At 52.4% G+C, this 26,894-nt stretch overlaps 1 protein-coding gene across 2 annotated transcripts; it reads left to right on the forward strand.

Annotated features, from left to right (window-relative positions):
• Positions 1–49: 49 nt before the first annotated feature.
• TRPV3 (transient receptor potential cation channel subfamily V member 3) lies at positions 50–26,418 on the forward strand (the record flags this gene model as incomplete). Of its 2 annotated transcripts, none has more annotated exons than XM_082678858.1 (17): positions 50–165; positions 4,771–4,875; positions 5,076–5,162; positions 6,087–6,241; positions 7,009–7,185; positions 9,705–9,845; positions 12,269–12,549; positions 14,654–14,830; positions 15,768–15,926; positions 16,642–16,737; positions 17,780–17,853; positions 20,021–20,186; positions 21,580–21,646; positions 23,375–23,649; positions 24,699–24,811; positions 25,998–26,077; positions 26,321–26,418. In XM_082678858.1, 17 exons carry the CDS (start codon positions 50–52, stop codon positions 26,416–26,418), a joined length of 2,367 nt encoding a protein of 788 aa, XP_082534984.1. The 2 variants fall into 2 exon arrangements, with proteins under 2 accessions (XP_082534984.1, XP_082534985.1); XM_082678859.1 differs by having other exon boundaries at positions 26,324–26,418.
• Between the last annotated feature and the right edge of the window lie 476 nt (positions 26,419–26,894).

Consider the following 26,894-nt stretch of genomic DNA (forward strand, 5'->3'; position numbering starts at 1 on the left):
CTTTCTGTCCCTTCAGCCTGAGCATCTGTGCTGTGGTTGTGTTCCAGCCATGGATGCCCATCCGAAAGAGATGGTGCCTCTCATGGGCAGAATAGCCACTATGCCCAGTGGGAACGCTGCCATCCTGCAGGAGAAGAGGCTGGCAGAGATCACCCCCACCAAGAGGTAGGACCAGCAGGTTCAGGACTGGGTGCTCTGCTGTGAGGGGCACAGGAGGAGCCTGGCACCCACCTTCAGGGACTCCTCGCCTGGGGTGGACCTGAGAATCTCAGTCTCATCTGGGGTGGCCTGGTGCCCAGCCAGGTATAATGGGGGGTGTAGGGGGGACAGCACTGCATTCTCTGGGGTTGAGCTCGGGAGGTTAGTATGACTGGAATAATCAAGGGAGGCCTCCCTGGGGGCCCAGGGGCACCAAGGCAGAAACATTCAGAAAGGCTCCTGGGGGAGGTGGGGAGTTGCTGGAGCCCGAGATAAGGAGCAGAAAGATGGGTGGAAATTCCAGGTAGCAGGGACCCCCTACAGCATACATTTTTCAAGTCCACTGGGGGCTTTCATATCCACTGGGTGCGTAGCCAGGTAATTCAGGCTCTCCAACCCCGCCTGTGTAAGAGGGACACCAGCCACGGCACCAGCCCACAGAGTAACAGTTAATTGCAATTGTGCCGACAACGTGCTCGGCACGGCGCATGTTGGCGCTGATAATGTTTTGTTACCTTGAACTTTGTCTCCATTGTTGTCGTTGTCACTGTCATGCCCCAGGGCCCCTGGAAACTGCACAGGGCTGGGACAGTTATGACCACTTCCCAGTTGAGGACACGGAGGTGGCGGGAGCAGAGAAAGTCCTTCTCCGGGGTCACAGCTGGCCCCTGAGCTGTCTCCACCGCAGTCCCCGCCTGAGCCGGTTCGGTGTCCCTCAAGCCTGAATGCCCCTACTCCAACCCCGCGGCACTTCCCTTGGACCCGGGTGGGCCCCCGGGGTCTAGGTTGGCCCATTTGCCCTGCCTCTTCGGCCCCTGTCCCAGGCCCCTTCTTGGGCCGAGGTGAGCCGGGTGCTTTCCCTTCTCTTGATTTGAGTAGAAATTGCTGAGGCCTTCTGTGCATGAGGCGGGGGCTGGGCCCAGGCTGGGCAAGAACACCTGCCCCTGTTCACAGTCTGGATGGTGAGGGGCCCCCAGGGAGAAAGTGGGGCGTGGTCTGGAGAGAGGGTGAACTAGGCGGGGTCGGGCCTGAGGAGGGGCAGGTCGTTCTGATCCTGTGGGCATGTCGTTGAGGAGCTGCTGTTACAGTGGATGGTGGCAGGTGGACAGGAAGGGAGAAGGCAGAGTCTTGGGGCAGGAACCAGTGAGGAATCCCATGGGACTAAAGTGCCGGGTGGGTGAGGGTGTCTTTGGGGGGATAAGTCCCACCGGGGCTGGGTCTTGGCAGTCAGTTAAGGACATTGGACAATTGGGGGTAGTGGGGAGCCATGGAGGGATTTTGTATGAGAGGGAGGGCATGGCAAGATTGCATTTTAGAAAGGATACTCTGGGTGATCTGTGTGGGTGATGGATTAGAGGGGAGTCTGTTGTGACTATTGCCCAGGTGATAGGTGGTGAGCCTGGCGGTGAGAAGCAGGCACAGATCAGAGAAGTAGTAGGATAGTGGAGTCTGCCGGATCAACTCTGGGAGGGGAGGGAGGAGGACTGAGAGACATCCCCTCCTCCGGTGGGGGGACCTGGAGGGGTGATGGGGCCACCTCTGACATGAGTACTTCAGAGGAGCAGGAACAAGGGCAGGAGGAAGGAGCCAAGTTCAGGTGTGAAATGTTGGCTGAGAGGTTCCAGAGGCTCATTCAGGTGGAGGCTCCATCCTGGAGCGCAGGAGAGAAAACTGGGTGGATGTGGAGACCAGACAGGTGTCGGGGGCCCATGTGGGAAGCCCGGGTCTGGGAGGGCTTGTCTGGGCAGCAGCAGAGATATCTTGGATCTAAGCCACCAGCACTGCCCTCCTGCCTCCTTTCCCCCTTCCCTCCCCTCTCACTTTCCCAGGGGAGGTTTGGACCTCAGAGAAGGACTGAGGACAGAGTTTCAGGAAAATCCCAGATTCTTCCTGCAGTCGGGCTGCCCTTCTGAGCCCATCCTGGCTCATGAACTTAGTTCCAGGGTCAGCTCTGCCAACGGCCCCCGCCCAGCTAAGGGCCTGGTGTGAGGTGTGACCTTTGTCTCATGAATTGGTGGTCCCTTCTCCTTCCCAAGGCTCTTTGAGAGACCTCATGTGCCTACTTCTCCCCAGACCCCAAAGGTTTGGGCAACTCCCTCAGAACGGAGTATAGGACTCAGGTTTAGAAAGAAAAAGAAAAGAAAATATTATATGTCAGAAGGCAGTTCTGACCACTGAGGAAATATGTACTAATGGGGGAATTGAAGGCACCAAGAAATCTAGATTGGGGAGAAATTTCTGGACCTGGAGCTTTTTCTGAAGCATCATGCCCCTCCCTGTGAGTGGCTGCTATGGTTACCTCCCCCTGGGCGTCACCTTGCCCAGGGACACAGACACAGGCCATGAAGGCTGCAGAGGCACTGGCCTTGAAGCTCAGAGCACTCGGGCTTTTCTTTGGACAAAGTAGGAGAGATAAGCTCCTCCCCAGGACTGAGTCCGCCTGGGGATTGTTCTCTGCCTTCAAAGGAACAGAAATGCAGGAGGAATTGTACAGAGCTGTCTGTCTGCGCATCTGAGTTAACAACACCTAGGTGGTGGTGCCTTTCTGGCTGGGTCAAAGTAGGAATAAACAAACAGCACCTGCTGCAAGTTAGGAGCCGGGATGTCACCTGGCCAAGACCTTGCTGTCTGCTCATGCTGGTGGATGAGATGTGGCACATGCAGTGGCAAGTAGGGCAGGCAGGGGACAGGCCCTCGTGGTCTAGCAGCTCCCTGTCCCAGGAGTTAGGTCCTTACATACAGCTGGGTCCTTTCCAGCTCAGCTCTCACCATCCACCTTCCCAGCCACTGAAGTCCTCCTTCCTCAGTCACAGCCCTCAACTTCCTGTTGAGGGATGCAACCTCACAACTTTTACAGTTTAAGGGTGTGTTGGTCTGTCTGATTATTGGTCTCTCCATCTATCACCTATCTACCCACCCAAGTATTCATTCCTCAGACAGTCATCCATCCATCCATTCATCCTTCCAACCATCCATCATCTACCCATCTATTCATCCGTCCACTCATGTGTCCAACCAGCCATTCTTTTTTCCACTCATTTGTCTTTCACCTATCCATCCTTACACTCAGCCATTGTTAGGTCTTCTGAGCGTCACGACAAATGTTGGGTTCTAGAGAATTAGGACGATGCAATTGTAGTTTCTGCTGTTGAAGAACTTACAGCCAAGGGACAGTGTGTTATTGCCTAGAGCAGCAATCCCCAACATTTTTGGCAGCAGGGGCTGTTTTTGTGGAAGACGGTTTTTCCAAGGACCTGGGGGAGGATGGTTTCGGGATGATTCAAGTGCATTACATTTATTGTGCACTTTATTTCTATTATTATTTCATCAGCTCCACCTCAGATCATCAGGCATTAGAGCCCAGGGGTTTGGGACCCCTGGTCTAGAGCAAGAAAAGCAATGGCCTTACTGTGCTATAATCTGGTCTGATCCTTGGGGCCAGTTCTTACCAACCCACTGAAACAAGAGCTTTGTGAGGGGAGGAATTTTGTCTACTTGTTTACCACTGTATCCGCAGCTTCTAGAATAGTACTTGGCACATTGTACATGCTCAGTAAATATTTGTTGAGTAAATGCACTACTGAACCCAGATAAGTAGGGTGGGATGGAGGTCAGGGCAGGAGCTGGACCTATTGTCCTGGGGAAACACCTGCAGGTGTGGGAGTTGGGCTCTGCCTGGAGATAGTCAGCAAATCTCAACCAGGATGTTTTGCTAGTAGATGTGTTTGTTAGTCGCTGGGTCAGAGCTGCCATAGTGGTGTGGTGATGACTTTGGGGTGGCAGTTCTGGGGTACTGCCGGGGTGCAGGGAAAGGTGATCTCACAGGATGACCTCTGATGCCCATTTCAGCTGGACGGTCCCTAAGTAGACAGTCCTAGAGCAGCACTGGCTCCAGAGTCCAGGTCTTTTTTATTTGTTTTGTTTTTTGTTTTTTGCGGTACGCGGGCCTCTCACTGTTGTGACCTCTCCCATTGCGGAGCACAGGCTCCGGACGCGCAGGCTCAGCGGCCATGGCTCACAGGCCCAGCCGCTCCGCGGCATGTGGGATCTTCCCGGACCGGGGCACGAACCCGTGTCCCCTGCATCGGCAGGCGGACTCTCAACCACTGCGCCACCAGGGAAGCCCCAGAGTCCAGGTCTTAAGGATCATGTAGCCCAACCATTTTCATATCCGGTGAGGACACTTGGTCCAGAGAAGGCCAGTGACCTCCTGGGGTCACACAAGAGGAGAGGCAGAGGCAGAGCCAGACCAGAACCCAGGCCTCGGGTTACCAGCTAGGGGTTTGTTCCTCCCTTTGTCTTCTCTTTTGGAAGAATGATTTGATTTTAGGTCAAATCAGAAGGTTCCTCTTGGTAGGCAGGAGACAGGCAGGTGGGGGGGGGGGGCCAATGTATCAGGGAGCCCTGCCCTCACGCCATTTATGCCGCATTTCTGGACTAGCTCTGAGCCTTCCAGGCTTCCCTGGGAGTGAGCACTCCGTGAGATGGGCACCCTCGACAGTGGGGTTGCAGGACACACAGGTGGACAGGCCCTGTCCCAGCTCTAATGGCCTTGCTTGGGTGTCCCCCCAGTGCACACTTTTTCCTGGAGATAGAAGGGTTCGAGCCCAGCACCACTGTCACCAAGACCTCTCCCCTCATCTTCTCCAAGCCCATGGACTCCAACATCCGGCAATGGTGAGTACTGCGACCCCAGCATCCGGCAGTGGTGAGTACTGCGGCCCGCCAGCCCGCCACCCCTGCCCTGGCCCAGCCCTCAGCTCTCGCGGGCGGGCAGTGACTCGCCCTGGGCCACACAGCCAGGCCTGCTTGGGGCATACTACCATTGTCCATTTAAAAACTTGTCCCTCTCTCTGTCCTCCCCATTCCCCCAGCAGCCTCCCCGACAGCTGTGATGACATGGACTCCCCACATTCTCCTCAGGATGACGTGACAGAGACCCCATTTAATCCCAACAGTCCCAGGTGAGCCTGGCCCTTCCCCTCCTCCCACCGTGCCCACCAGGCAGGCGCCAGAGGGACAGGAACCAGGACCCTGCAGGAAAGAGAAAGAGGCCAATCCTGGGGTGCAAATGTCTGGGCCCATAGCTATGGCATGTAGGTCATTTTTGGGGGGAAGGGAGTATTACATTTTATGAAAGTAATACCCGTTCATTATAAAACATCCGGACAACAGTATGCAGCAGAATGAGAACTTAACGCAATGCCATATACGTAAATTAAAAATATATGCATGTAGGGGACTTCCCTGGCGGTCCAGTGGTTAAGACTTCGCCTCCCAATGCAGGGGTGCCAGTTCCATCCCTGGTAGGGAGCTAAGATCCCACAGCCTCGCAGCCAAAAACCCAAAACATAAAGCAGAAGGAATGTTGTAACAAATTCAACCAAGACTTAAAGAAAAACATACATGCATGTAGCCATCAAACATCAATGTGCCTTTTGCAAGAACACACACAAACAAAAGGAAACACATCACGCATTCCCGTGGCTGCCTATTTGGAGTGTAGAGGTGGGGAGAGAGATATGAAAAGTATTCAAACAACACAAAATATGAAAGCGAAATTCCCCTTCCTCTGACCTCATTCTTTCGAGGTAATCAGGATGAACAGTTCGGCACGTATCTTTCCTGATCATTACTATGTGGATCCAAAGATACAGTTTGATAAAATGTGCTTGCATTTGGGTTAGAAGCGGAGCAGCACAGGGCAACATGAATCCCAGCACCTCCGCCCACCCCCCAGCACTAAAGGAGGGGATTTCAAGCACTGTGACAGGCACGTACAGATGGTGGGGGCTGGCGCCGAGCCCCCTGTAGGCACAGCGGCTTTGGAGGGGTAACGGGAGACAGTGGTGCACGTGTGGTGAGTTGGAAACATTTTCTGGCCTCAGTGCAAACCTGGCCAAGCAAGAGCAGAGGCACAAACAGAAGCGGCTGAAGAAGCACATCTTTGCGGCTGTGTCGGAGGGCTGCGTGCAGCAGCTGCTGGAGCTGCTGATGGAGCTACAAGAGCTTTGCGAGCAGCGCCACAGCCTGGAGGTGCCTGGTCAGTGGCTGGCCCTGGCAGAGGGTGCAGGGCTGGGGGTCCTGCTCGGCTCCTGCTGTCCACCTACCCACTGCCCTCCCACCCCGCCCTCCAGCCTTAACTGCTGGGCTGGCAACTTCGAACCTGATTCTGAGGGCAAGGGGGAGCCATGGAAGGGCTTAGACAGGTGACGGTGGAGGATGGGGGTAAAACTGGAGAAGGCCGCCGTTCAGGCGGAGTTGGGACTCCAGTGGCAGGGCTGGGGAGGGGGGAACAGCCCTTCCGGGAGTGGCACTGGTAGGACTCCAGGACGTGAGGAGTGAGTCCATGGCGGTGCCATTTGGACTTGGGAGACTTGGTGGCTTGTGGGGCCCGAGCTGTCTTGGGGACCAGGAGAGTAGAAAGTTAAATGGAAGGGGGTGAAGTCTATTTGCAGGAAACCGGGGTGTGGGGTGGTGGCCTGGAGATTTCTGAGCTGGACAGTGGGAAGCCAGGCCATGGGTGGGATTGGAGACGGTGGGAAGGCAAAGAGCAAAAGGTCTCTGATAAGGCTCTGGGCAGCTCACCGAGGGGGAGGAGCCAGCAAGGAGGCGGGAGGAGGAAGAGATGGACAGGGCAGAGGGGAGCGCGGAGTTCAGGGCAGGGAGCTCCGTGGAGAGCCCGCGGCAGGTTCTTGAGGTCTGTGGCTGCAGCCGCCACAGCCCGGCCTCCCTTTCTCCGGGCCGGGAGGACCAAGTGCAGCCGGGGTCCCCCTGTGCAGTGGCTCCATCCTGCGACCCTGCCTGCAGACTTCCTCATGCGCAACCTGACGGCCTTGGACACGGGGAAGACCTGCCTGATGAAGGCCTTGTTGAACATCAACCCCAGCACCAAGGAGATCGTGCGGATCCTGCTCGCCTTCGCTGAGGAAAACGACATCCTAGACAGGTTCATCAACGCCAAGTACACGGAGGAGGCCTTCGAAGGTACCCGCCTGCGGGAGGGGCTGTGCAGACGGCGATTTCTGGCGGTGGTGGGGCACAGGCACTGCTGTTGCGGAAGCCCAAAGCACTTAGTGTGGTGCCCGGCACCTTCCTTCATTCTGCAAACAATCTTGACCTCTGGCCGCGTGCCAGGCAGTGTTTTTGGTCCCAGAACACAGGAGTGAACAAGACAGATGAAGGCTGATCTTCTAAATAAGGCAATTTAAAAATTGATGAAAAGAAAATTACAAAAAAACCAAAAGATAATGTCATCAGAAGTAATTGGGGATGGGCAACTTTAGTGTGGATGGTCAGAGAGGTGAGCTTTGACCCGAAGTCAGCACGATGAGAAGGATCCAGAACAAAGCAAGGGCGAAAGCCTGAGATGGGACTGAGCTTGACAGGGCTGAGTGATGGCAAGAAGGCTGGAGAGCTGGGCAGGGCCAACACATAAGTAACTATTAGTATCGCCATTATCCTCATCACTATTAACAGCCCCATTTGGGACTCAGTTTTGTGGCTTCTCTCTTAGGTGGTCTGGAGAGGGGGCAGGGAGACCAAACTCAGGAAGTCTGTTGTGAATAACCAGTAAGGTGTGTCTTTGAGTTTTTGGAGTCAGTAAACGTCCCACTAGGATCTTATGACACGCTTGTGTCAAAAATGATTGGCCCGAGAATAACTGGATGCCATCTTACTGACATGCCGAGGGTGCTAAACATCTCAGCTTTTCGCAGGTGGGAGTCTGGCTTGGGCCCTTAACTTTTCTTGTGGGAGAAAGTTATTTTATTTGTACTTACTTATTACCATTATTATTTGTTTTTGCCAGTCTGGTGGGTGAAAAGTATGAACTCATTAGGTTCAAATTTTCATCTTCCCGATTACCAGTAATTCCAAACATCGTTCATTTCCTGTATTGTCTGTGTGTATTTTCTTCTCTGTGAGGTGCTTGTTAATAATAGTTTCTCAGTTTTCTTTTAGGTTGTTTGTCTTTTTATTGATTTGTAGGAGCTCTTAATCCTTTATGGACTTTTTTTTTTTTTTAATTTATTTATTTATTTTTGGCTGTGTTGGGTCTTCGTTTCTGTGTGAGGGCTTTCTCTAGTTGCGGAGAGCGGGGGCCATTCTTCATCGTCATGCACAGGCCTCTTACTGTCGTGGCCTCTCTTGTTGCAGACCACAGGCTCCAGACGCGCAGGCTCAGTAGTTGTGGCTCACGGGCCTAGTTGCTCCGCGGCATGTGGAATCTTCCCAGACCAGGGCTCGAACCCGTGTCCCCTGCATTAGCAGGCGGATTCTCAACCACTGCGCCACCAGGGAAGCCCGCATTATGGACTTTTAAATGCACATTGCCTCTTTTATACATCTCAAATATTTCCCCCAGCCTATCGCTCGTCTTTTAACTTTCTTTAAGATGTCTTTTGAAATACAGAAATTTTCAATTTTTATGGAAGCAAATATGTGAGTGTTTTCTTTATGGCTTCAGAATTTTGGATTTTGCTTAAGAAGTCTTAAGAGGGTTTTCCCTCCAAAAAGGTTAGTTATTCACAATTTTCCAGTTTTTAAAAATGCTTAGTTCTTTGATCCAGCAGGACTTTGTTTTTATGTATGGCATGTTAGCATCTCTTTGGAAAATGCTGTTTCTGGTGTAATGTTCTGAGACACCGGCCCCCGCACCCCCAGCCCTCTGGTCTCTTCTGTCTGGAGGTTCTGTAGGCTCCACCAACTGTGTCTATGTCCCTCCCCCACCCCCTCCCTGCTGCTTCTCCCCTGTTCTGTTTCTCCGTCACCAGAGTATCACCCACCCAGCACCCAGGCCAGATGCCTGGACCTTACCTGAGACAGCCCTTGTCCCCCATCCCCAACAGACCATCCTGAGGACTCTTTCTTCCCAAGGATCTTTGGGTCCATTGGATGGACAGCTCCTCACAAGTCTGAGCTCCTTCTAACACATCCCCCAATTTTGCAGCCAGAGTGCTTTGAAAATACACATGTACAAAACCCCAAACTCTGATCATGTCACTGCCCTGCTTCAATGCCTTCTGTGCCTTCCCATATCCTTTGGGATAAAGTTCTAACCTCTTAACCTGGCTTACGAGGCCTCGAGTCAGCCCCATCCAGCCTGGCTAAACTTACCCCTTAGTTTCGAGGCCACTCTGGGAAGCCCCCCAACCCCTTAGGCTGTGTTAAGAGCTCCTCTGGATACCACAGACCCTGCACCTCCCCATATCATAACGCTCAATTCGCAGGGAGACTGTGAGCTTCCTGAGGACAAGAATCAAAACTGCATCCCGTGTCCTGCTGTGTCCCCATTGCCTGGCTGTGGGGCACAGAGCAGACGCTCCACGAATAATCCTTGCTTCCACGCAAAAATGAATGAAGCGAAGAATGAAGCTGGGCGACGCAGACCAGGCAGGCAGCTAGCATTTCTCCACGGTTCGGTGGAGGATACAGAGGACAGAGAGGGTGTGTCACCCCTGGTCCCAGCCGCTGAGCGCAACCGCCCACCCCTGTCCTGTCCGCAGGGCAGACGGCGCTGAACATCGCCATCGAGCGGCGGCAGGGAGACATCGCCGCGGTGCTCATCGAGGCCGGCGCCGACGTCAATGCCCACGCCAAGGGCGTCTTCTTCAACCCCAAGTACCAGCACGAAGGCTTCTACTTCGGTGGGTGCCGCCGCCCCGGGTTGGGGTCTGGGGGCGAGAGGGGCGGAGGGCGAGGCGGGGCTTCTGCCCATAGAAGCGCTAGCAGGCAGGGGAGACCCCACTGCCAATCTCTGCTGGCTCAGTTGTGTCCGAGGCCCTGGAGGACGGAGCCGGGACCAGGGTGGCGGCAGGGGCAGATCCACCTGAACAGGACCGCCAGGCTGGAGACCGGCACTTGGGAGGATGGGGAGCCTGCATTCGGGGAGTGTCACCTGGTGGTGTTAGAGGACACACAGACATTCACCTGAGCAGCCCCCGGTTGGGAACATAGACCTGGGAGGGAGAGCAAGGAGAGCGCCCTAGTTTACAAAGAGCAGACAGGTTCTGAGAAGGGAAATGACTTGCGCCAGTGTAGTAAGGAACGGATGTAGGCATCCTGCCTGCCAGCTCTGGCCTCTGTCCCCTGTGTACAGTGCCTCTCAGGGCTGCAAACAGGAGTCAAAAGTAAGGGGACAAAAACTCCCTGACTGACACTTTAGGGGGTCCAAAAGCAACTGGTGTTAGGCCATCCCGGGTGAAAAAAAATTTTTTTATTGTATAATTTAGATACAGTGAAGTTCACCCTTTTTTTAAAAAAATTTTTATTTATTTATTTTTTTGCTGTACGCGGGCCTCTCAGTGTTGTGGCCTCTCCCGTTGTGGAGCACAGGCTCCGGACGCACAGGCTCCGGACGCACAGGCTCAGCGGCCATGGCTCACGGGCCCAGCCGCTCCGCGGCATGTGGGATCTTCCCGGACCGGGGCACGAACCCGTGTCCCCTGCATCGGCAGGCGGACTCTCAACCACTGTGCCACCAGGGAAGCCCCAAGTTCACCCATTTTAATGTACACTTCTGTTCATTTCCACAAATGCGTACAGTTGTATAACCATCGCTGTGATCAGGACAGGGGACAAACAGCTCCATCACACCAAAAAATTGCCTGGTACAACTTTGTAGTTAACTCCTCCTCCTTGCCCAGGCCCTGACTGATGGCCACTGACCTGTTTTCTCTTCTGGATGTTTTTTTAGTCAGCAGGACTAAATGGGTCTGGGTGGCCTTGAGGACAGGGTCTTGTCCAGTCAGACCTGGCTGGGAAACATCTGTTGGGTGGGATGAAGAGAGGTAACAGGATGGAGATTGGGGGGGGGGAAGCAGCAGGAGACCTGATGTCCAGCCCTGGTTCTGTCCCCGGTTTGCTGTGTGACCCAGTGTGAGTCACTTGCCTTCTCTTTTCTCAACTAACATTGATTGTTTACTATATGTACCAGGCATTGTTCTAGGTATTTGAAATATATCTGTGAACAAAACCAAGATCTCTACCTCATGGAACTTGCATTCTAGATGGGAGACAGACCATCAATAATGGATATAACAAATAAGAATGTTATGTAATATGTTAGAAAATAACAAGTGCTATTGAAAAAAATAAAAAGTAAAGCAGGGGGGACTTCCCTGGTGGTGCAGTGGTTAAGAATCCGCCTGCCAATGCAGGGACAAGGGTTCGATCCCTGGTCCGGGAAGATCCCATATGCCGCGGAGCAGCTAAGTCTGTGTGCCACGACTACTGAGCCTGCGCTCTAGAGCCCGCGAGCCACGACTGCTGAACCCGTGTGCCACAACTACCGAAGCCCACGTGCCTAGAGCCCATGCTCCACAACAAGAGAAGCCACGACAATGAGAAGCTCGCACACCACAATGAAGAGTAGACCTGGTTCACGGCAACTAGAGAAAGCCCGTGTGCAGCAACGAAGACCCAAAGCAGCCAAAAATAAAATAAGTAAAATAAAAAAATAAATAAGTTAAAAAAAAAAACAGCTCAAAAAAAAAAAAAAGTAGTAAAGCGGGGGAAGGAGATCAGGAATTCTGGGCCAGGAAGGAGCTGGGTTTCCATTTTAAAAGGGTAGTTAAGGTGAATGATTCATTGAGAAGGGACATTAGAGCAAAGACTCACAGGTGGTAAGGTAGGGAGTGATGCAGGTATCTAAGGAACAGCACTACTGGAAGAGGGAACAGCCTGTGCAAAGCCCCTGAGGCAGAAAAGTGCCTGTGTGTGCTCGAGGAAAAGGAAGAAGGCCATTGTGGCTGGAGGGGAGTGAGTGAGGGGGAGAGGAGGAGGTGACGTCAGAAGATGTAGGGCCTTGTAGGCTGTCATTGGAATTTGAGCTTTTGTTCTGGGTGAGGTGAGCCTTATGTATTAATAGGATCAGTCTGGCTTCTGTGTTGAGGATAGTGTTGGAGGGCTAGGGTAATAGCAGGGAGACCGGTTAGGAGTTTGTTGCAATGATCCAGCTTCAGTCTCCCACTCCTGCTGAGATGGGCAGGATAAGCCCCATTCCTAGAACTTGGGGAATCACCACTCTGGTCCAGGAGAGAACCGAGCCCCTGTGCTCCCCCTCCCCCAGGCGAGACACCCCTGGCCCTGGCAGCCTGCACCAACCAACCCGAGATCGTGGAGCTGCTGATGGGCAACGAGCAGACGGACATCACCTCGCAGGACTCACGGGGAAACAACATCCTCCATGCTCTGGTGACGGTGGCTGAGGACTTCAAGACGCAGAATGACTTCGTCAAGCACATGTACGACATGATCCTGCTGAGGAGCGGCAACTGGGAGCTGGAGACCATGCGCAACAATAACGGCCTCACGCCGCTGCAGCTGGCCGCCAAGATGGGCAAGGCCGAGGTGGGTGAGGCCCGGGGCCGGCGGGAGGGCGTGAGGCCTGCTCCCCAGGGGCCCTTCTGAGTGGCCGACTGCACGGACCACGGACAGGCAGCACGTGGGCACACCCTCTGGACTTCAGGCCCTAACATTCTGGGTTTCTGTCTCCTGCCCTGGGACCCCCTTGCCGGGGCCAGAGTGGAGGAGTCTTAAGGCTGCGGTGACTCAGGCTTTGCGGCCGAGGATTCCTGCGCAGTGAGGCACCCAAGCGGAGGCTGACTGTCTGACCCTGGGGGCCTTCAGCCTCTTATGAGGACGGGAGTCCCCGAATGTCTGCTCTGGATCCAGAGCCAGTTGGCTGCTGGTCCCTGACGCTGGACAGACCCCAGCCTGTTTGTCAGGTTGAAACATTGAGCCAAGTCCCCAGCAGAGTATGTGGCTGCTCGTGGCTCTCTGTGCCCTTGTGATGTGGCCGAGGAACTCAAGTTAACTGGGAGCTTGGTGAAGACTCAGCTGGGGTGGGCTCCCATCTCTATCTGTGGTGGGAGCCACGGCTTGGTCTGGTTTCAAGGTCAGGACTCATCATGGCAAAGCTGCCCTGAGCGTCCACATCTTGAGCCCTGGGAGGGGACCGTGGCTCCTAGGAGGCTGCAGGAGGGCACTGGGTAGGGTGGGGACTGTGGAGCCATCACAGCTGTGCCAACCTCAGGGCAACTGATGAGGGAGGTGGTGCCCCGAGGGCCTTGGGTCCCGTCCCAGTGCTCAGGGCTGGTGCCCACAAGGGACCTTTTCATTCTCTTGTGGGAGGAGGAAGGGGTGCAGAACAGCTTTGACAGAGGAGGAATTGTGTGCCGGCCTCGCCCATCTCCTGCCCACCCCAAGGACACAGCTTCCTGGGGGCTTTGAGGAGAGTCAGACTGTGGTCACAAGTCAGAACTTTCTCCAAGGACCGCTGCGCCATGTGTTTGTCCCTGGGGAGGGCCCAGGGATGAAGCTTCCTGCATGGAGCATGGCCCCCTGACCCCTGGTTCCCCAGAGGATAATGTGTCCCTCCACCCACACCCACCACTTCTTGCCAGTCTTGGGAAGCCGCCTGCACCCTTCCTGGCCCCTCCTCTCCTTCATTCAGTGTTCTTTGGAAACTTTTCCAGATGCTGCCCAAGTTGGCCACTATGCTGGGAGCAGAGGGTGCGGTCATACTTGAGACACAGACCATGTCCTCGGGCTCTTGTAGCCTGGGGCACAGGAAGGGGAGACGTGCCTTATCCCTAGGAGCTCCCTGCCTGGACTGTAGAGACTAGGCTCCCGTGCGAGATGAGATGGGAACCCCACTGGGTCACATGAGATCAGGGCTCTGACACTGTCCTGCCCATTAGGACCCTCCTCCTGGGCCTTGGGTTGGTGCCCCAGGAAGTTCTGCCCCCATCTTATCGTACCCAGGGCTCGCTTTCGGGAACTAGTGAGCTCTCCATCTTGCCTGCACTTTGGAACCACCCAGGAAGCTTTACAAGATGCAGATTCCTGAGTCCCACCTCCAGAGATTTGGATTGAGTTAGTCAGTGGTGTGGGAATTCTAAATGTTCCCCAGTGACCCTAACATGTAGCAGAGAGCAAGCTCGCTGACCTAGAGGGTGGGTCCCACGGGCCTCTCTGAAAGGCTGGTGTCATGCATCACCCCCTGACTGGCCAGAGCAGTGAGCCTCAGCTGGCAGGGTCTGACAGAGGGTGGGATGGGGAAGCTGGAGAAACTTCCAGCTGCTTCTCAAGTCCAGGCCAAACAGAAATTATTTCTCAAAATTGTCAGTTCCTGGATTCTTCCCGGAACAGACTCCCCAGCTGGTGCAAGGATTTGTGAGCTGATCATGCAGCCCTCTTAAGCGTGCAAAAGGCCTTCACGCCTCTTGTCTCTGTTATTCACAATGCCTGGTGTGACGGGCAGGTCAGCGAGCTCTGTGCCCATCCCACAGATAAAGCGGGGGCCGGGGGTCACAGTGACAGGCACTCGGCCTGACTCAATCCATCCCTGGTGGGAGCCTCTTCCCAGGCCCTGTCTGCCTGGGGCAGGCCCAGCGGTCTTCGCCCCAAACCCTGTCCAGCGGCTGATGGTTGTGACTCTTCCTGTCCCCAGATCCTGAAGTACATCCTCAGCCGTGAGATCAAGGAGAAGCGGCTCCGGAGCCTGTCCAGGAAGTTCACCGACTGGGCCTACGGGCCAGTGTCGTCCTCGCTCTACGACCTCACCAACGTGGACACCATGACCGACAACTCGGTGCTGAAAATCATCGTCTACAACACCAACATCGATGTGGGTCTCCCGGGTGGGCTGGGGAAGGTCAGAGGGTAGCAGGCTGGGCCCCAGGCCAGGGAGGCCCTGGGAAGACCCCTTGCTACTAGCCAGACGTGTCTGCAGCCCCCATTCCTTAGCCTTAGTGGGCGGGGCCTGGGGTGGGTGCTGGGGCCACCTGTTCCCAGCTGACCTTGTGGTGGGGGTCTCCTGGCCCCATAATCCTGGGCAGGGTTGGGGGGGTGTAGACCTTCTCCATCTTGTTTCCCCCCAACTCCTTCTATTGGTTCCATATGGTCAGGCTTAGAATCCCCTCTTCCCCCAAACCTGGCCCTAAATAAGGGTCAGGGAGTACACAGCTTGAGCAATCAGGGAGGCCTTTCTGGAGGAGGCATAGCTGGGAAGTCAGTGAGGCTGAAGGAGGAAAGAGAAGATCAGCAGCGGGAAGTTTCTGGCTCTTGGAGGAAAGTGAGGCAACACATCTTTCACACTTTACCAAGAGTTGTGCTTCCCAGAGCCTGCCTTGCCCGGGATCTCCCTGGCCCTCACAGCAGCCTGACTGGTAGGTCAGGGATTGAGATCAGTTTTACTGATGAGGCGGCTGAGGCCCAGAGAGGGTCAGGGGTTTTCCTAGGGTCACACAGTGAAGGAGGGCCCAGGAGGGGCCAGACACCAGTCGTGGCCCTGGCCTCCCTTCTAGCCCTCCCTCCCCACCGTGCCTCAGATCCCCTTGGCAAAAGCACCAAGCTCTGTGTCTTTTGGTTGCTGTCTGGGTGCGCTGGAATGGAACCTCAGGAGCTAGAAATTACCTCTCCCAACATTTCCAGCCAAACCAGTTCATTGCCTCCTTCTGCCAGGGGCAGTGCTGACTCAGAGCTTCCTTTGAAATGAGGGCCTTCCGAAAATGGTCCCTTCCTCTGTCTCATCTCCATGGTGACTTGTGCCGTTCTGCCCCCAGAACCGGCATGAGATGCTGACCCTGGAGCCCCTGCACACGCTGCTGCATATGAAGTGGAAGACGTTTGCCAAGTACATGTTCTTCCTGTCCTTCTGCTCCTACTTCTTCTATAACATCACCCTGACCATCATCTCTTACTACCACACCCGGGGGGAGGAGGTGAGTGGGCCCCTTGAAGTGGGGGATGCGCTGGTCAGCACTGCTGGACCCTGGAGCCGCCCCGTGTGCCTATGGGGAAACTGAGGCCCAGAGAGGTCAAGAGCTGTGCGTGGGGTCCCCCAGTTTGCATGCTTCAACAGTGTCTTGGACACTGAATACGTCGCCAGCGCCTGGTTGAGCTCAACCCCAGCTGCTCAGCCCCAGGCTGACCCCTGCTGCAGAATTAGGAGCCCCAGGCCCTGCCCAGGCTCCACGTCTAAATCTGGAGCTGGTTGGGTGTTTCTGCTGGGAGGGCCATGGGAGAAAATGGGAGGAGGTGGAAGTCACTTGGAGAAGCATTGCCAGCACTCTGGGTCTCGGTTCCCCATCCATTACACGAGGCACGGAGCCTTGGCTTTAACTCTGTTATGAGGCCCTGTGCGTGTCTGGATACAGATGGAACAGATAAATGCCAAGAGGTGTGAGAGGGTTGTTAGCGTGGATTGGATCGTGCTTCTCACCGCACAGTTCTGGGTTTCCACTCTGGGCGGGGGAGGCAGGGGCTGGGGGCTGCAGTTCCTTTTTGGCCCTGTACAGAGATGCGGCTTTGTGCTGGCCTCTGGCCCAGCTTGAGGGTTGGGCACGTGTATGTGCGTGGTCGCCCCGGAGGTGGCGCTACCCCTACCTTCCTCACTCCCCATCCTGCACCCATCCATTCCTCTCCCTTCCTCCCCAGGCCCTGAAACACCCCTTAGCAAACAAGATGGGGTGGCTGCAGCTCTTAGGAAGGATGTTTGTGCTCATCTGGGCCATGTGCATTTCTGTGAAAGAGGTGAGTAGGTCACCAAGCCCTCCTGGACTGCCCTGTGAGGCAGGCAGGGTGACAGCAAGCTCTGCTACTACTGCTGGGAGACTTTGGGGAGGCATTTCCTTTTTAACCTTTAGATTTACATAAACAAGCAAGCTTATCCTACCTACTTTATCTATCCATTCCTCCATCCATCTGCCCATCTATCTGCCAGTTATCTACACTCCCAGCCACTCAGTGTCCCATCTTCCCTGCCCCTCCATCCACCCATCCAATCACCTGCCCTCTCTCATCAACCCAGCCACTCATTCATCCATTTAAACACCCACTCATCCTTACCCACTGTCCTTCCATCCTTCATCCAACCATCTTTCCATCTGTTTGTCAGTCGATCTACCCATTCATCCATCCAACCAATGAATCAGCAGGTATATTCTGAACACCTTCAATGTGGGGCTCTGGAGGAGATGATAGGGATGGAGGGAATCTGCCCTCTTTGAGTTCATAGTCTGGTAGGGATTTCAGATGGACACAAATAGCTAGACTTTAACATAGACTGTGAAAAGACCTGATGTTGGGCTCAGACCCGTGCTCAGAAGAAGAGAGATGACTTTTATTGGCGGGGGGCGGGGGGGGGCAGGAAGGCTTGAAGGCAGAGATGGCACTTACTCTGGTAGGGGAGGGTTGGCATGAGGACACTGGGGAGAAGGTATTACAGGACAGGTGTGGGGAACAGCATGAACAAAGGCTCAGAGGCTGGAAAGCTAGGCCATATTTGGGGAATGGCAGGTAACTGTATGGTTCTGCTGCTTTGTAGGTTCTGGGGTGATTATGGGGGTGAGAGTAAGAGATGTGAGAAGATCAGGGGGAGCATGCCCTCTTACCCTGGGGTTGCCTCTGTCTCCCAGGCACAAGTCCCCTTCCATATCCCTCACCTGGGTTCTGGCTGGGCCTTCACGTACTTCCCTGTTCCTGAGTCTCAGTCCTGGGGAAACGCCCCCCTTCCCCAAATCCTCCAGCGAGGGGCATGAAGAGGGGGCAGCTTTTCTTTCCTTTCTGGCCTCAGGGCATCGCGATCTTCCTGCTGAGACCCTCAGATATGCAGTCCATCCTCTCGGATGCCTGGTTTCACTTTGTCTTGTAAGTAGGTCTGTCCCCTGGTCACCACCTCACAGGCAAGGCTGCAGTCCTGTATGATGGCTGCTGTGTCCCTCTGCAATAGCCACCCTACCGTGTCACCTGTCCCTGTCATTTCGCCAAGTCACATGGCCAGGGACCTCCTCTCTCCTTTCTGGTAAGAGAGGCCCATAGATGCCCATGGAGAGGACCAGAAAACACTAGGACAGTGCCCACCATCCGGTTGCAGGGATAGCTGCCTGCACCCTGCCAGAGCCCTGGGCGGCAGCCAGCACAGAGAAGGCATGTTTATTTTTTATGAAGGGACACTCCCGGCCAGTTCCTCCTGGCTGTCATTTTGGACCCTGGCAGGTCAGGGCTGGAAGGTACTTGAGAAATCATTGAGTCTCATCTTTAGGCATGAAAACCGAGGCTCAGGGCTTCCCTGGTGGCGCAGTGGTTGAGAGTCCGCCTGCCGATGCAGGGGACACGGGTTCATGCCCCGGTCCGGGAAGATCCCACATGCCGCAGAGCGGCTGGGCCCGTGAGCCATGGCCGCTGAGCCTGCGCGTCCGGAGCCTGTGCTCCACAAGGAGAGAGGCCACAACAGTGAGAGGCCTGCGTACCGCGCAAAAAAAACAAAACAAAACCGAGGCTCAGAGCAGGGAAGTGAGTCACGTCGAGTCAGGCGGAGCTTCAGTCGTGAAGCTCAAGCCAGCCCAGTTTCCCAGTCAGCCTCATCCCCAGCTTGTGCAGGGTTGACTACTGTAGGCTCTAGCCAGAAAGCCCAGCTCAGCAGCCTCTCTGAATGAGGTCTTGTGCCGAGGATTACGTAATCCCTGTCTCTAAATGAAAGGAGGATTATGTAACCCCTGTCATGTGCAGAGGATTACGTAACCCCTGTCTCTAAATAAATAATGGAAAAGGATCTGCAGCTTGAGATGAAGAATGTTAGGCTCCATGGCTCTGTAGACCCCACCAAAGGCCCTATTCTGAGCATTTGGGAGGCTGGGTCTGTAAGACCTTGAATCTTGGTCTGATGTTTCCAAATACCTATTAAGTATGTACCTGCCTTCCAGAAGCATGAGCTAAGTTCTTCATCTCTTTGGGCACGTGGGGCCCCCTGATACTGCAGTGAATGAATAAGCCAGGTGCAGCACTGCCCAGGGCGCAAGTCACATATGAGTCTGTCACCTTGGAGAAATTGTGACGATTCCAGAGAAAAATCCATTTGTACAGCCACTGGCTTTGGCACAGACGGAAGGCACCAGTGCCATGTCCTGTTCTTCTGCTTCTTTGTTGTTTTCTTAGTGTAGAGGGACGTGTAAACATGCTTCCTCACTTCAGTCCCAAATGCCCTGCTCACCCAAACGTTTGCTTTTCACCGCACGAGGAAATCAAAGTTGCCTGTGTCCTAACTTTAACTAGTTAGATATTTTGTAATCGTGGAGACTACCTGATGTTATAAGCAAGAGAGGGTTTCTATCCAGATGTCTGCATAACTGATGGTGTTACACACTGTTTAGGAGTAGATTTTGATCTTGTATGTTTGGTACTTATTGTACTTTAAACATTTCAAATTGTGGTATAATACACGTAACACAAAAGTTAAAACATCTTAACCATTTTAAGTGTACAGTTCAGTACTCTTAAGTACATTCACATTGTTGCACAATCTCCTTTTAGCAAACCTATTATATAGCATGTATTGTAGTTTTTTCAAGGATTTCTCAAAATAGGTTATGGGGGACTTTTGTTATGATTGACTTTTGAGTATAGATATCAGCTTTTGTCATTTTGGTTAAAAATGCAATCATTCACCACATCCTCAGGCTACCCCAGTGTACCCCAACCCATGTGGGGGTCAGAAATCACATGGGTGATTTAAAAAACATACAGCCTCCTGGGCAGCACCCTGGGCCTTCTGAACCAGAATCTCCTGGGCCCTGGGGATCTGTATCTTTAAAAAGTCCTTGTCAACTGCAACCAGCACTGACTTGCATCTAGCAATGCAGTCTGCAAGGCTGGATTTTAGACGTGGTCCAGCAGATCTGGGGCAGCCTTATCTGTCTCTTCAGCGCCAGCCACCAGGGTAATTATTCAGGATTTAAGGGAGGTTGGAGGATTTGGACATCTCTGCCCTGATGCCAAGAAGTAAGTAAGGCCCTTGTCTCCTGTGTCTCCTGAACAGTTTTGTCCAAGCTCTGCTTGTGATACTGTCTGTCCTCTTGTACTTGTTTGCCTGCAAAGAGTACCTCACCTGCCTCGTGCTGGCCATGGCCCTGGGCTGGGCGAACATGCTCTACTACACGCGGGGATTCCAGTCCATGGGCATGTACAGCGTCATGATCCAGAAGGTGTGTTGGGGCTGCCGAGCGTCAGAGATGGGCAGGGAGGGCCTTCCGAGAAGGCCCATTTTTCAGATGGGGAAATTGAGGTGTGGAGAGGAAAAGAGACTTGCCCAAGAGACAGGCCACTGCTCTTTCTCCCAAATACTGTGGTCTCCCTTTGCCTTTGGTCAGGCTCTCTAGGAGGGAAAATATGTATATATAATATGTTATATATATACACGTAGATATGTTTATTATGTATGTTTACCATATAAAGGATGTGCAGCACACAAGTTACAAACAATAATAAAATATACAGTGCCTTTTGTTGTAAATTCCACATGGCTAGTTGAGTCTCACCGAATAGTTTGTTGATTTTGGTTGAACTCATATCTGTTTGCCAACCTATGGTTGCAATTGACAAGTGAGTGTTTTGCCAGCATAAATGCTGGTATTTTCCTCTGCTTTAAGGAGTAAGATGAAAGGGAAACAATGAAGACTTGTGTTGAAACTGCATTTGTTTGTCAGTGATGCTGAGCCATTTATCTGCTGAATTGGATAATAGTTTTCAAATACTAGAAGAATATTTCATCAACGTTTTTGTGCTATTCCCACTATTAACAGCTACAGATAGGACACATTTTTAAAGTTTAATCTGCCTTAACATTTTGTCCATCGTTGTCTTAAGTCTAGATCTAGATGATCAACAATCTCTGATTTGTAGCTTTTACCAATTTCCATGGTGTAAATATTCCCACCATGGCTGACTTCCAGCTACCAATGCGATGTCACTGAATACAGAATTGGGAAGGGATGCACAGTAATGCACCATTATATAGTGTTTCCACCATATGGTTATGAGAAATAAATAGGCTTAAAAGCCTAGATAATTATAAAATGTAGTAAAGTCACTCGGAAGTGATGCGTTTTGAACATTTATTATCTTTGTTTCTAACGCAATTTATTTAGTTATAAGTTTACACAATTTAATTCTTAGTCATGGCTGTGTTTAACGAGCTCAGAAAATTCATGAAAGTGAGACCATCAGCTCTTGTGAGCTGGTGCGAGCTCGGCCCAGCACACTGCATCCCCCAGGAAGTGTGAGGATTCCAGATGTGAGTTTCTATGAGGAAAGGTGCTCATGTGCAGCCTGAATCAGCAGGGACAGAAACAGACTGTGTTCTAGGAGGGAGGAGGGTGGAGAGCAGGAACAGAAGAGAAGTCTTTCTGGAGGAGGTGGGCCCAGCGCTGAGCTGTGCAGACAGCATCAGGAGGACCTGGTGAGGGTCGCAGAAGAGTGGCCGGAGTGAGGGCATGGTTAGAGTGCGAACCCAGGAGAGGGTGGGAAGCAGTCAGGAAATCAATGTATAATGAATCTGTGCTCAAACCTTACCCTTGAATTGCGTTTCTTTCTTTGTAGGTCATTTTACATGATGTTCTGAAGTTCTTGTTTGTATATATCGTGTTCTTATTTGGATTTGGAGTAGGTAATTGATTTATAAATAATAGTAACTCCCTCATTTGTAAAACACTTTACACAGATGTCAGCATGACAAAGCACACAGGAGCCTTAGCAACTATTATATCGGCCACCGGTGGAACACTTTCCGTGGTTAGCATTTCCCAACGATTATCTCTTTACTTCTCGTGACATCTTGACCAAGGGGGAGTCATCATCATCCCCGGCCATAAGGGCACTGAGGCTTAGAGACTCCAGGGTTTGAACTGGTGGCTTTTATCCAACCACCCTGTGTGGTATGCTTCCCACCTTTACGTCCATCATCCCATGAGGCTCTCACAGCCTCAGATAGGCTTGGCAGGTTTTCGGCCCCATTTTACAGATGGAGAAGCTAAAGTCTGCAGAAATTTGATTGATGGTCTTTGAAAAATAGGAGTAGAGTAATGCATTGAGATAACCTCCTTTGGCCCTCCACATCACATTACTGTCATAGTTTGCTGCAGATATATCTGTGAGAGCCTCTGGTCTGCTGGGACCAGGGATGGGAAACCCCTCTTGAAAACCTCTCCATGTACACCTAGAGACTCTCATACAGAGTGGAGTAAGTCAGAAAGAGAAAAACAAATATCGTTTATTAACGCATATATGTGGAATCTGAAGAAATTGGTATAGATGATCTTATTTACAAAGCAGAAATAGAGACACAGATGTAGAGAACAAATGTATGTATACCAAGGGGGAAAGGGGGGGTGGGATGAATTGGGAGATTGGGATTGACATACATACATTATTGATACTATGTATAAAATAAATAACTAATGAGAACCTACTGTATAGCACAGGGAACTCTACTCAGTGCTCTGTGGTGACTTAAATGACAAGGAAATCCAGAAAAGAGGGGATGTGTGTATACACATAGCTGATTCACTTTGCTGTACAGTATAAACTAACACAATATTGTAAAGCAACTGTACTCCGATAAAAAAAAAAAAAACACCTCTCCATTTACAACAGAGGGAACAGCATAACCTGATTTTATTTCTAACCTCTGCATAAAGCGATATCATTTTATTTTCCCAAGCCAGTTTTTCTTCCCCTAGTTATCACTGGCATTTGAAGTTAGGCAGCTGTTCCCATCTGTCTGGTACCTTTTCTGGGTCAGTTTGCTTATTTATTTGCTCCTTCACTTGTTTGTTTATTCATCCATCCATTTCCTCCCTGATTAATTTGATCATTCATTCATTCATCCATCCGTCCATTCATTCAGTAAAGAGCCACTGCTGTAGTGCGTTGGGGAGAAGAGAAGAAAGAGTCCCAGGCCTTGACCAGAGGTCTTGCCACAGAGCATTAGGAAGAGACTCAGGACTTCCCAGTCTTGGGGGATACAACCCAAGCTGCAGGAAGTTGGGAGCTCAAAGCCTGGTTGAGGAGCCAGAGACAGACAGATTATAGATTGTAATCATCGACTGTGCAAGCCCGTGATAGATCAAGGGCTGAATGGTGGGGTAGAGAGAAGAGTTTGGGCCTTGTTAGGCAGAAAGGGCTTTCTGCCCTTTCTGTCAAGGCAGAGCACCAGCCTGATGAAGCTTCCGGAGGAGCTGAGGCTGGAGATGTAATTTAAATAGCTGGAGAGAAGGAGGCAGCAGGCCTGCAGTCTGTGTGTGTGGGCATCGGTGTACATGCAGGCATGCACGGGTTTATTGGGTAATTAACCAGACAGAGAGGCTGCAGAGAACACCCTGTTGTGTCTTCCCAGCCCTGGCCTCGCTGATCGAGAAGTGTTCCAAAGACAATGAGGACTGCACCTCCTATGGCAGCTTCAGCGACACGGTGCTGGAACTCTTCAAGCTCACCATAGGCCTGGGTGACCTGAAGATCCAGCAGAACTCCAAGTACCCCATCCTCTCCCTGATCCTGCTCATCACCTATGTCACCCTCACCTTCGTCCTCCTCCTCAACATGCTCATTGCCCTGATGGGGGAGACTGTGGAGAACATCTCCAAGGAGAGTGAGCGCATCTGGCGCCTACAGGTGACCTTGGCAGAGTCTTTCTATGGGAGCCCTCATGGGGACTCAGTTCAGCACATGGCACCAGTGGATCTGGGGTGGGGCCTGGAAATCTGCATAAGCTCCCTGTGCTTGGCCAGGTTTGAGGAAGCTAGGTTTCTGGGGTGTAAGGTCTAGGGAGTGTGGCTGGACAACAGCACGTGTGAGAGGAGCTCAGGCTTATGGGTGTGCTGTGCTCAGAGTCAATGGTGTGATATGTGGATGTTGAAGCGTGGCCTTAGGTTGCATTAAGAGGAGTAGGTATAGGACAACGTCCTTAGGTATAAGACAATGGAGGTGACAGTTCTGCTCTCCTCCAGTACTCCTCACATGCTATGGGCCTTACACACGGAGGATACTAACCCACAGGATGATCCAGAGGTAGTGACCAGGCATGTTACACTTCCTACATAAATGGTGTAAGAAGAGCGTGACAGTTCCTTCAGATATGTGCAGAGCTACTTGTGAAAGGGAGAGCAGCTTCCTTCTCCAAGAGGCAGAAATGAGGTATATGGGGCAACAACAGGGAAAAAAGCTTTGATTTGACACAAGGAAGTTACTAATGATTAGGGCCTTCTTAATTGCATTGTTGCTAGTATAGCTAGTATTGCTAGTATTCAGGAGAGATGGGACAAATTATTGCCGGGAAAATTGCTGAGGGGACTCTAAGCCTGACATGGGGCTAGGACCACATGGTGTCCTCCTGGAAACGCCCTTCCTGGTGGGATCCCAGGATCCTAACATTTTCAGTTAGGCAGCTCTGGACTTCCAGAAACATTGTTTATGTGATGTTTAAAACAATTTGAACACCTTCTCCAAACTTACTGGGTGTTCGTTTTTGAATTCTGTAGGTTAGCCAGGTCCTCAGGATCTATGCATGAAGCCTTCCATGCAGGTGGAGTGGGCTGTTCGGTGTGTGTGCACGTGTGTATGTGTGTGTGTGTGCAGGCGTGTGGGCGCATCCAACGCTCACACGGAGCCGTGCTCCTGGGCTGGCTCCTGAGAGATGCACTTAGGCTCGTTTATGTCCCCAGAGAGCCAGGACGATCTTGGAGTTCGAGAAAATGTTACCAGAATGGCTGAAGAGCAGATTCCAGATGGGAGAGCTGTGTAAAGTGGCAGAGCAAGATTTCCGACTGTGTTTGCGGTAACAAACGGAGAAGGGCCCTTTGGTGATGCTTTCTGGGTGGGTGAAGAGAGATGAGTTGGGGAATGTTAGTGAAATGATGCTGCCATTTGCTTGCCAGACCACGGTCTGTTCTGCCTCCTCAGAAGATGGAATTTGCTCTCTTGGGGTCGCTGGCCCAGGGATAGACTTTCTAAGTCTCAGAAGGGAGAAGGAGACTCTGCCCTTTTGGAGGTGCCTCCCCCTGCCCAGTGTCTGCCTTAGAAGAGATTTGCCAGCCTGGCACTATTTGTCCTTCTGAGAGGCACATTCTGTCACAGGCAAACGGAAAGTGAGACAGCTACTTTTGACAGATGTCAAGCTTTTTGATTTTTAAAAAAGTACTTGCACGTGCCCTGACCCTCTTTTCTAATGGGTCTACCTCTTCCGACCCCCTGTCTGACTGCCTGACCCTGCAGACTACCTTCTTGGAGTATAATTGAACCTTGACCTAGTTCTATGACTGAAACCCCTCTCCGCCCCGCTCTGCCCCAGGAGCCATCATTTCAACTATAATAGTTACCCTAACAAATATGTCTAATTTTGACACCCTCACTCTAGAGATGTTCTGTGAATGTGAACTTCAGCCAAACTATCTTCTCCAGTTACAATCCAGTACCTTAGACACTGCCCACTCTTTTGGGTTCTGAACCCTGACCTTCTTCTCTTTTTATAACAAAATTTTGGGCCACACCCCGCTGCATGTGGGACCTTAGTTCTCCAACCAGGGATCAAACCCCTGCATTGGGAGGAGGAGTCTTCACCATTGGACTGCCGGGCAAGTCCCCTAACCATCTTCTCTTAGTGCAACCTTAACCCTAGCTGGACTTCACGCCCTCACATCTTCTCAGCCCGAGCCTGCCCACTCTCCTTCCTTCCCTCCTTCTCTGTGGGCTGCCTCCCCGAGTCAGGCACAGCCCCTGCTGGCTGAAGATGTCCCCTTTACACCTCTCTGAGCTTCTGGGTCCCACACGCTGGGAGGAGACTGATCCTGGAGGCCTGGGAAAATGGAGATTCGGGCAGGTTTCAAGCCTTAACAACACTGATGTGACCACATGGGGCAGGAACGCCCTTGATCCCCGTGGAGGACTCCCCAAACGCTGTGCTACTTGTTTGCATTTGATGAGGTGCGCTTGGGGAGTAGTGAGAATGATTATCACACCCGCAGGATCAACGAGGTGAAGTGGACTGAATGGAAAACTCACGTCTCTTTCCTCAACGAAGATCCGGGGCCCGGGAGACGGTCAGGTACCGCTGCTGTCAGGAAGCGTGACACCCACTCCGTTCTGACCACGTGACCCCAGGCACACCAAGTCGGAGGGCCGTGATTTTCCCCATCTGTAAAATGGGAGGGTTGAATTAATTCCTTCCAGCTCGACCGTTTTCTAACCTGAGTTGGAATAACTTCTAAGGCAGGTGGTGGACTGAGACCTGGAGGTACAACTTGCAGAATGCTGTTTCTGTAAAATAGTGTTTTTTGGTTTTTTTAAGCAGATTTCAACAAAATCCAAGATTCTTCCAGGAACAACAGCAAAACTACCCTCAATGCATTTGACGACATAGATGAAGTTCCGGAAACCTCCGTGTAGAAGCAGAACCCAGAGCTCGTGTGTATGTGGGCCGTCTGAGGCTGGAGGCTGGGTCCTGGACTTGGTGCTGCGGGCTTTGCAGAGTAATGGAGCCTGGCTCCACCTGCAGAGACGAGGAAAGCACCCTCATGCTGGACGGGTGTCTGAACCGAGGGGCAGTTGTCAGTTTGAGTGGGAAACACCCTGGACTTTGTTATTCGGCAGAGAGTTTGTATAAACCCACGGCCAGCAGTCCTGAGCCTGGGAGTCCCAGGAGTCCCTGAATCCCGGGTGAAGTCTCTGCGTTCACCAACGGCAGGTCGATTTGGCTGGGAGAGAGGGTGGCAGGGCAGGGGCGGGGCCCAAGGAGCAGGGAGAGGAGTCTTCTGCCAAGGTCCCCAGCCCCAGCCTGCGCATTCTACCATTTCCCTTATTGTAACTGGGTCTCCTGAACTTAAGGGACGCTCGATGCGTCCCAGAATGTGCAGGGGACTGAG

The sequence above is a fragment of the Grampus griseus genome (genome assembly GCF_964374135.1).
Source record: "Grampus griseus genome assembly, chromosome: 20".
NCBI lineage: Eukaryota > Metazoa > Chordata > Mammalia > Artiodactyla > Delphinidae > Grampus > Grampus griseus.